The sequence below is a fragment of the Kryptolebias marmoratus genome, linkage group LG8 (assembly GCF_001649575.2).
Source record: "Kryptolebias marmoratus isolate JLee-2015 linkage group LG8, ASM164957v2, whole genome shotgun sequence".
Lineage (NCBI taxonomy): Eukaryota > Metazoa > Chordata > Actinopteri > Cyprinodontiformes > Rivulidae > Kryptolebias > Kryptolebias marmoratus.
In genome coordinates, this window is record NC_051437.1 from 28969576 (window position 1) to 28979724 (window position 10149).

Here is a 10149-nt window from a genome sequence, read left to right on the forward strand (position 1 = left end):
TTAAAAGCAAGTACTTTCTTACTTTTACTTAAGTAAAAATGTTAAGGTGGTACTTTCTTACTTTTACTTAAGTAAAAATGTTAAGGTGGTACTTCTACTTTTACTGGAGTACATTTTTGTCTGTTTATTTGTACTTTTACTTAAGTACAGTGTTTGAGTACTTTCTCCACCACTGCTTAAAATAAAGCAGAAACGCTAAATGTTTCGATGTGTTACCAAAAGGCAGCTAGCATCCCGCTGTTAGCATGCTAAGCTACAAACAAACTACAGCTAACCACAGCCCGTTAGCTAGCTCAAAGTTCGGACTCAACTCTGACTCGGATCATCACGTTTGACAGAAAGAATTAAAACTGAAAACCTGATATGCGCAGCTCGTCGACGGGGTTGAAACCAGCCTCCTGGATTCCGCTCATCTCTCCAGCAGAACCCCCCGGGTAATGGTTAGCTGTGAGCCGAACCGGAGCAGCTGGAACGCTCCGGGCAGGAGGAAGGACCGTTTCAGCCGACAAGAACCGAGCCGAGAAGGAGGGGGTTCTGGCTGCAGACACGCGTAGCAGCTCCGGGTTGCAAAGAGAGACATGTGGACATATGGCTGTGGTTCCGATTGACAGCAGAGACATCTGTGTGTTTATATCTGTGCTCGGAAGCTGCGGCTGAAAGTGTCCCAGCATTAGCTTACAGCTAACCGTCAGCAGGTTCTGTTGGGAAAAAATGGCCGTTTTCAGCCCCAGAGATCAGCTGAATATATCAGGTTTGTAGGTTTTTGATTATTTCTCTTAGGTGTAACGATTTCAGAGCTTTTAGCTAGCTAATATGTTGAATTTTTTAACCAGGACGTGTGTAGCCGAGTCCTGTTTGTAGCTTAGCATGCTAGCCGTGGGATGCTAGCTGCCGTTTGAACGATTGAAACGCCCGAATTTTCTTCTTAAGCATAGAAAAATTAAAAACACAAATTACAACAAAGATTCATTTAAAGGCTGTTAGCATCAGAGCTTCTAGCTGTCTCCCAAACTGTCACTTATATATGTTTTTATTTCACTCATCTGGCAGCTAACGATTAGCCAGGTTGACATTAGCGAGCATAACAATGGGTAAAAAACAGCCAAACTTGAAGATATTGAGCTCAAACTTGGTGTGATGGAAGCTCAGAGTCATCCCCAACACTAACAGATTGCACAAGATTAATGTTTAAAACCGTTACAGTTATGTTTTCTCTTCATTGCAATCTGAGTTCAGATTAACAAGAAAATAAATAAATTTAACTGATTGTATCGTCGGGTTGCAGCACAACAAAAGTGCAGAAAGTGAGGAGGGTCTGAATACTTTCTGATGTATGTTTCTTATCTACATGAGGAACAAGCTTAAACATCTGGTCCCTGAAGTTAAGTGCTTTAGCTATCTTCTGGAGCCGGCCATAAGAATGTCTGTCTTTAAGGATGTTTTCTGGCGTCCAACATGAGATGTTCTGACAGTGGAGCAGTGAACTCAGCAGCAACACAAGTGATGTCTGTGTGAATTTAAAGCTCCAGTTCTCCATAATGTTTGTGCTCCACTGTTCCCTGCAGATGTTCAGCACACAGTGAAGATTAAAGAAGAACCTCCTGAAGACCAGAGTCCTGGTGTGGACCAGCAGGACCCACAGCCCCTCCACATAAAGGAGGAAGAGGAGGAACTCTGGACCAGTCTGGAGAGAGAGCAGCTCAACGTGATCGTGGTGTTTCCTCTGAAGAGTGAGGATGAGGAGGAGAAGCCTCTGTTTGAGCTTCATCAGCACCAAATGGACGACAGAGAAGGTCCAAGCAGCAGCTCAGCTGACCAGATGAAAGCAGAAGCTGATGGAGAGGACTGTGGAGGAGCAGATCTAAATCCTCATGGAGACACTTCCAGCTCTTCAGAGACTGAAGTCAGCGAGGATGATGAAGAGGATGAGGATGTTAACCATCCTGACTCTCATCTGAAACCCTTATCAGACTCTGGGTCAACAACTGAAGACAGCGACGAGGACTGGAAGGAGAGCAGGGCTCCTGAGTCAGGTGGAAACTCTGACAACAAGTCTCTGAGCTGCTCTGAGTGCGGGAAACAGTTTGTCCACAACCGGTCTCTTCAGAGACACGTGAAGCGTCACTCAGCAGGAAGGTCTTCGAGCTGTTTGGGTCAAAAGAAATGTGTTGGAGTGAAGACAGATGTGGAGCCACACAGGAAAGTCCCGACAGGAACAAAATCATTTAGCTGTGATGAATGTGAGAAAAGATTCAACAGCAATACAAAACTAATCGTACATATGAGAATCCACACAGGAGAGAAACCGTTTACTTGTGACATCTGCGGACGAGGGTTTAGCCAAAAGGCTCATTTAAACACACACATGAGCGTCCACACAGGGGAGAAAGAATTTGGTTGTGATGTTTGTGGACAACGATTCAGCCGAAAGACAAATTTAAACACACACATGAACATCCATACAGAGCAGAAACTGTTTCAGTGTGAGGTTTGTGGACAAACATTTAGACAAAAGACAAATTTAAATGCACACAGGAGCGTCCACACGGGTGAAAAACCGTTTGAATGTGAGTTTTGTGCACAAAGATTTAGCCAGAAGACATATTTAAACATACACATCAGAGTCCACACAGGACAGAAACCGTTTGAATGTGAGGTCTGTGGACGAAGGTTTACGCAAAAGACAACTTTAAACTCTCACATGAGAATCCACACGGGACAGAAGTCGTTTGTTTGTGATGCTTGTGGACACAAATTCAGGCAAAAGAGAGATTTAAACTCACACATGAGAATCCACACGGGACAGAAACCGTTTGAATGTGAGGTTTGCAGACAAAGATTTAGCCAAAAGACAACTTTAAACAGACACGTGAAAGTCCACACGGGACAGAAAGATCATGTCTGTGAGGACTGTGGGCGGAAATTTAGCACAAAGCAAAATTTAAAGACACACATGAAAATCCACACAGAGAGGGGGAAAAGTTTAGCTGTGAATTCTGAGGCTGAAGAAAAAACAGCTTAAACTGAAGAGCTACAGTTTGTTGTGTAGAAATTAGTGTTTTTTATTTACTTTTTGTTTTTAGTTCTGCTTCTCTTGTGCAGAACTCGTTCTTTGTGTTGGACTTTATGAAGCTTATTTTTATTTTTTACTCAGGTTTTTGACACGTTAGATGTTTCCTTCCACTCAAGGGCAGAGATGTTAATAATTTTGTTTTTTTGATGCAATTTTTGAACCTTTGTTTTAAAAGGATGGAAGGAATATACAAAACAGAACTTTTCTTTTTTTAAGAAGAATTGGACACAGGTTTGTACCAGTTATCAAGCACAGCGGTGGTAGTATCATGCTGTGGGGCTGCACAAAGTGGAAGGAATAATGAAGGAGGAGGACAGCTGGACGGTTGAAACTTGGACACATCAGAACCGGGTTCTGATTGGATAAAACAGACTAACGATAAACTCCTGGAATCACCCGAAGCTCAACCTTGTTGAAAGTTTGTAGACGGTTTTAAAGCTGCGTTCTTACAGGAAACCAACCGGTTTAAAGGAAATGTACTAACAGTCAAATATCAGCCAGAAGCTGGTTGATGGAGACAAACGGCCTGAGGTCCAGGAGACACTTAACATTTAACCAAATATTAGTGGCGGTGAATGGATATCGTTGAGTCTGTATGTATAATTTTGAGCCTCTGTGGATCAGAGAGAATCCACAATAAATTCAGACTTGTTTGTCTAAATAATTGAAGTTGTATGTTGTGTCATCAGTCCACCCTGGAAAAAGAACGGTTCAGTAAAATCATTTAAAAAAAGACAAATTTTGATAACATTTATGCCCTAAATGAGCGGATGGGAACGTCTGACTGCAGCTGTCCGCCTCGGTACAAGAAGAAAAAACAATCGTGTCGTTTTTGTTTTATGTTTTTAAGAAGGGGGGTGTTTACAGCCACATGTCATGTGCAAAACAGGAAGTTTAACAAACTTCACAAAGATTTTTCTTAAGAAGATATCACTGACACTTACTGTTTGAACCAAACTTTATCAAAACCAGAAGCAACAGAGCTGAACGTCTGCGTAAAAATACAAAATAAATCAAACGGGACTCTAACATCTCAGCCAGATCAGAGTCAGAGTGAGAAAATGATGCTTCATATCAGGAATATTGAATAAATGCCTAATTTGTTTTGCCACAGTACTTCTCAAAGTGTTGCTTATATGATACAACTGCCTGCCGTACATCTGGTCTCTGCTGCAGCGACACTTCGGAGGTTTTCCCTCACAGCTGGTTTAATTAAAGCTTCTGAGTGTTATTCTGAACCAGCCCTGCTTTCTTGGATGTACGATGTTTAAACTCTAAATTTCTTTGCTTCTTTCTGTCTCGGCTGTTAGCAAAACGTGCGCCGGTGATCCCCTCAGCACTGAACCGCGATGGTACCAATACATGTGTCACTACACCTCTGATATACAAATACTTTAAATGTAATTCTTACTTATAAATAAACCTATAAGGAAGTTAGTAATTTTACATGTACTATAATATATATTTATATTTTTATTGCATTATCGAGGGAACAGTCAGTATAAAACCTCAACTTGTTTTCTTTTTGTGTATTTGTTAAATAGTTTGATGTGTAGTTTTGCTGCACATCACATTTTTTACCTGTTGAATAAAGTTTATGAGTTTCATAAAAAAAGGTCCAAGTTTGATCTTCGTGTTACTTAAAGAGATGTTCGTTTGTGTTTGAGCAACTTCCTTCTTTTCAGCGTTTAAGGGAAAGGTCTAAGATTAAATTCTTCCTCTAGTTGAGGAGATCATTCACAGGTCAAAGGTCAGGCCTGGAGACCTCCTGCTGGCTCCTTGGAAGCAGAACGTGAAGAAACGAGACCTGGATCAAGATCTTTTCTGCTCCCCATCTCCAAAAGTCCAAAACCATCAGTTTCTCTTGGTGTGAGACAGATTCTTGTTGCCTTGTTTCTGCAGTTTGTGTCGTTGTTCTGAAACTCATTCTGTAAATTACACAAACACTTTTCCAAAAATTAATAATATTGAAGTAAAACATAATCAGCACTGTAGTTTCTCTGTGATTCAGTCCCAGATTAGAGAGTTTGGATGAAATAACTCCCGTGACTCCAGACGGTCTCTGTATCACCTGCTGGGATGGAGGCGAGGTGATGAGATGTCTTCATTTTTCTGTCTTTTAGTGTTTTATGAACCACTGGATGAATTCAATGGAACAGTCAGAAAACAGTGAATCAGCCTGATTTAAGATGGCCGCCGCAGCAAATAAGTAGCTGTAACTTTATCAGTTTTACAGACATGAGCTGAAACTTGGTGTGATAGAAGCTAAATCTGAGTTGTAGTGATTTTTCATGGCGGCCGTCTTGAGTCGTTTGTAGACGTTCATCTGGTGATTCCTTTCATGAAGATTTCTCCTGTGTTCATCAGATAACCTACAGGCAAACACAAATACACACAGGCAGTTACATTATCGCCCATCACGTTGTACAGGCTTCCAAAAGTCATGAGATGCGAATCCTAAATGGAGATGGAAACAGAAGATTAAGGGACAAACTTAGTGAAAGTTGGAGTTAGTAGAGAAAGTTGCTCATTTTCACACAAAAAATAAAGATTTAGAAACAATAAAAGTAGATAGTTTGATGAATAAGTCTATCTTCTTTGAACTACACCTGATTGTTAACACCTGTCTTAACAGATGGAGCACAGTGTCTCATTTCGGCTCTGTCTGTGATTCTTAAATGTCTAAATAAAGTTTTTTCTTTAAAAATTGAGCAGCGGGGTCACGTGTTTTTGTCCGTGTTTGGAGAAAATGAGCGACAGAAAAGTAAAACTCGAGGAGGCTGTTTTCAACCCCAGCAATCAGCTGAACAGATCAGGTTTGTAATTTTCAGTTCTTCCTGCTGAATGTGATATGTTAGAGTGAATGCTAGTTTTTATCTAGCTAATTAATAAGAACATGTGTGGTTGTGGTCTGTTAGTAGCTTAGCATGCTAACCGGGTCTGTTTGTAGCTTAGCATCCTAACTGATGTCNTCAGGTTTGTAGTTTTCACTTCTTCCTGTCAGCTGTGATGGAGTTAAAGGCTTTAGATGGAGAATGGCTTCAGTTTATTAACAAGAACCTGTGTGACTGTGGTCTGTTTGTAGCTTAGCATGCTAACCGGGGTTTGTTTGTAGCTTAGCATGCTAACCGGTTAATGCTAGCTGCCTTTTAATAAACCATTTAACGTTTTTTTCTGTCTTTGTAACATATAAAACTAAAACCAACACTACAACCACAATTATTTGTTAACATCAGAGCTGCCATCTCTGCCCCAAACTGTCACTTTTTCATTTAACTCATCTGGTTTTGACAGCTGATCACTACAGCTAACTGTTAGCCTAATCGAGCTTAGCAGGGACCAAACTAGCTTTAACTTAGTTAAACCTACAGATATGGAGCTCAAACTTGGTGTGGTCGTAGCTGAGAGTCATCCCCAACACATACTCTGAGCACTAACAAGTTAGACCAGATTTCTGTTTAAATCTTTAACATTAACTCTTGGAGTCTGTCTCATCTGACTGTTAGCTGAATAACTTTTGGAGTCACTTCCTTTTTAAATGTTGTGGAGACAGAAAGCAGATGTTGTTCTGACAGTGGAGCAGTGAACTCAGCAGCAACACAAGTGATGTCTGTGTGAATTTAAAGCTCCAGTTCTCCATAATGTTTGTGCTCCACTGTTCCCTGCAGATGTTCAGCACACAGTGAAGATTAAAGAAGAACCTCCTGAAGACCAGAGTCCTGGTGTGGACCAGCAGGACCCACAGCCCCTCCACATAAAGGAGGAAGAGGAGGAACTCTGGACCAGTCTGGAGAGAGAGCAGCTCAACGTGATCGTGGTGTTTCCTCTGAAGAGTGAGGATGAGGAGGAGAAGCCTCTGTTTGAGCTTCATCAGCACCAAATGGACGACAGAGAAGGTCCAAGCAGCAGCTCAGCTGACCAGATGAAAGCAGAAGCTGATGGAGAGGACTGTGGAGGAGCAGATCTAAATCCTCATGGAGACACTTCCAGCTCTTCAGAGACTGAAGTCAGCGAGGATGATGAAGAGGATGAGGATGTTAACCATCCTGACTCTCATCTGAAACCCTTTTCAGACTCTGGGTCAACAACTGAAGACAGCGACGATTACTGGAAGGAGAGCAGGGCTCCTGAGTCAGGTGGAAACTCTGACAACAGACTGTTTAGCTGTGAAGAATGTGGTAAAAGTTTTAACAGTAAAACTAAACTAATGAGACACATAAGAGTTCACACAGGAGAGAGACCGTTTGAGTGCGATATTTGTGAACAAAGTTTTAACCAAAAGACAAATTTAAATATACACATGAGAGTCCACACAGGAGATAAACCATTTGTTTGTGAACTATGTGGACAGAGGTTTATCCAAAAGTCAAATTTGAACACACACATGAATGTGCACACAGGAGAGAAACCGTATGAATGTGACGTTTGTAGACAAAGATTCAGCCATAAAACGAATTTAAACAGACACAAGAAAATCCATACGGGACAGAAACCGTTTGTCTGTGAGCTTTGTGGACAAAGATTTGGCCAAAAGACAAATTTAAACACCCACATGAGCATTCACACAGGACAGAAACCGTTTGTCTGTGAGCTTTGTGGACAGAGGTTCATCCAAAAGTCAGATTTAAATAAACACATGAGAATCCACACAGGACAGAAACCGTTTGTTTGTTTGGTTTGTGAACAAACGTTTAGGCAAAAATCAAATTTAAACACTCACATGAAAATCCACACCGTGTGGGAAAATGGACACCAGGTGGAAGTAGACGGCACTCACGACCCCATTGACACATTATAAAACGTCCGTGACGGCCGCGGACGCTGTGATGAACGTAGGCGGCTGACATTTGGCATGCCTCTTCCTCTCTAGCTGCTCCACGTGCTTCCGTTTGGAAGTTATGAGCGTTTGTTGTTGTGAAGCTTTTTTTTTCCCCCACCGCAAACCTTGCAGCGAATCATCGTCACATGGGACCCTTGAACTTTTAAATCTTGTTCTTTGTGGTTTTATAGACTTTTTTTCTAACAAGGAATCTCGAATGTGGCTGAGTTGTTTTTTTCCTCTGAGACCCAAACTTGTTTTTTTCCACAGAGACCCCAAAGTATTGCCTTTGTTTTAATCCCACCCCCCACTATGAAGCCATTTGCAGCCCACCCCACTCCCCTCCCCCCAAACACAAGTCCAACGGCAACTGTTCCAACCGATCAGAGAGGACAGGTAAGGTACCACTCTAGATTTCCCTGAGGTAAGGCCTGTGTAAATTGTCTCTGTGTTTAATGTTGTAAAAAGTCAGAAACTCGACGGTTTTCTGACAAAACATGAAGTGAAAGTGTTTGAGAGCATTTTCAGCCATTAGAAATGTTTTAAAAGTCAGTTTTAAAGGGTTTAAAGAGCTGCAGTTGCTCTTGGAGGGGGAGGGGGGGGGCACCATGTAAACAATGCACAAGTTTAATAAATACAGAAATAAATGAATGAAATCAATAAAAACCTGCTGCAACACGTGATCCAACCTCTGAGTACCTTATTAAAGAGCTAAACTAATTAATCATTAATTAATTAGTTAATGTATTGTAAACAGCAGTAAGTTTAAAGCTGTTGTATGAATACTGGAGATGTGTACATGTATAACGTTTTTGTCCCTTCTGTATTTATGTTGTTTTTACAGACAGTATCTACTGCTACAGTTTCTAACAACTGTCCATTGTGCATGGCCAACCTGCTGCACGTCAGCAAGCACCTGCGTGCGACACATGATGTAAAAAACAAGGTGGAGCGCCAGATTCTTATCAACCTTGCGAACAGGCACACAAATATCCGGGGCTGTCCGTGTCCGATCGTGGGTTGCCGATATGTGCCCGGCAAGCACCTTGACAGGCACATCTACAAGTCCCACACCGAGCTGACGGCGCCGGCGCAGGAGAGGATGGTCCAGCACGCTAAACGTGTCCGCGCCATGCAGCTCCTGTCAAACCTGCGGGCGACTGACCCCACCCCACCCATGGTGACCAAGCTGGACTTGGAGGCTGCTGAGGTGGAGCAACCTCCACCATTGCCGGAGCCCACCTGCAGCACTCCGGCATGCAGGAAGCTATTTGAAAGGTCCCGACGTGTGCACATTTTTTATTCAGCTGTTACTCAAAATTGAAACTAAAGCACAATGTAGCCATATGTCTTTTTAAAAACATGAAAAATGAACGTCCTTTGGATTGCAGGATAAATCAAACCACCTTTGAGCTCCAGACCAAGAACGCGCAGCTAAAAAAACGTGTCTGGGACCTTCAGTGCGCCCTGGCAACGTCAAAGCGGATGATAGCTGCCAAGAAGAACCCCTCTGTTCCTCATGCACCGGTTCTTCGTCCCGTAAGTGAAAAATGTGATTTAATGTCGTTGTCCCTGTTGTTGAATTGTTCCTTTAACAAACTTCCTCTTCCTGTGACAGAACACAAGGAGGAGAAAACGTGTGGAGGAAGAGGAGGAGGAAGAGGAGGCGGCGGGAACATCCTCTGGAGACCAAGCAACGGCCAACCACAAAGAGGGAAGCAGCCACTGTGTAAGCTGATCAGCATCCTGCATTTATTGATCCGCCCCTCACCTTTGGGCACGTAGTCATTATGGTCTGTCTGTCTGTCTCCCAGCTCCCAGCAGCCCCTCCACCTCCCAGTCGCCGCCACAGAGAATGTGAGGTTTGTGGACGAAGGTTTAGCCAAAAGACAACTTTAAACAGACACGTGAAAGTCCACACGGGACAGAAAGATCATGTCTATGAGGACTGTGGGCGGAAATTTAACACAAAGCAAAATTTAAAGATGCACATGAAAATCCACACACAGAGGAAAAGTTTAGCTGTGAATTCTGAGGCTTAAACTGAAGAGCTGCAGTTTGTTGTGTAGAAGTTAGTGTTTTATTTACTTTCTGTTTTTAATTCTGCTTCTCTTGTGCAGAACTCGTTCTTTGTGTTGGACTTTATGAAACTTATTTTTATATTTTACTCAGGTTTTTGACACGTTAGATGTTTCCTTCCACTCAAGGGCAGAGATGTTAATAATTTTGTTTTTTTGATGCAATTTTTGAACCTTTG

The 10149-nt window shown here is 42.2% G+C and overlaps 3 protein-coding genes across 4 annotated transcripts in view; 2 read left to right on the forward strand and 1 right to left on the reverse strand.

Moving 5' to 3' along the window:
- The window catches only part of LOC119617269 (oocyte zinc finger protein XlCOF7.1-like), a 2349-nt gene extending 1649 nt beyond the window's left edge, over window positions 1-700 (reverse strand). Inside the window, exon 1 of the mRNA XM_037976894.1 lies at window positions 359-700. Coding sequence (XP_037832822.1) covers window positions 359-671 — 313 coding nt within the window. The 5' untranslated portion in view covers window positions 672-700. The remainder of the gene's footprint in view (window positions 1-358) is intronic.
- Window positions 613-10149, forward strand: part of LOC108229346 (zinc finger protein OZF-like) — a 9933-nt gene continuing 396 nt past the window's right edge. Inside the window, exons 1-2 of one of the 2 annotated variants that reach the window (XR_005233499.1) lie at window positions 613-751; window positions 1566-3154. Coding sequence is in view for 1 of the 2 variants with exons in the window: in XM_025003495.2 (XP_024859263.2) it covers window positions 712-751; window positions 1566-3022 (1497 nt within the window). In the remaining variant the exon portion in view is untranslated. Of the gene's footprint in view, window positions 752-1565; window positions 4682-10149 lie in introns of those variants that run through there. The other variant, XM_025003495.2, reaches the window with a different exon arrangement.
- On the forward strand, window positions 5789-10142 carry LOC108229345 (actin-like protein ARP8). The gene is made up of 7 exons (XM_025003496.2): window positions 5789-5889; window positions 6742-7209; window positions 8163-8288; window positions 8737-9170; window positions 9284-9431; window positions 9511-9621; window positions 9707-10142. The coding sequence occupies exons 1-4, from the start codon at window positions 5823-5825 to the stop codon at window positions 8760-8762; spliced, it is 687 nt and encodes a 228-aa protein (XP_024859264.1). The 5' UTR covers window positions 5789-5822; the 3' UTR covers window positions 8763-9170; window positions 9284-9431; window positions 9511-9621; window positions 9707-10142.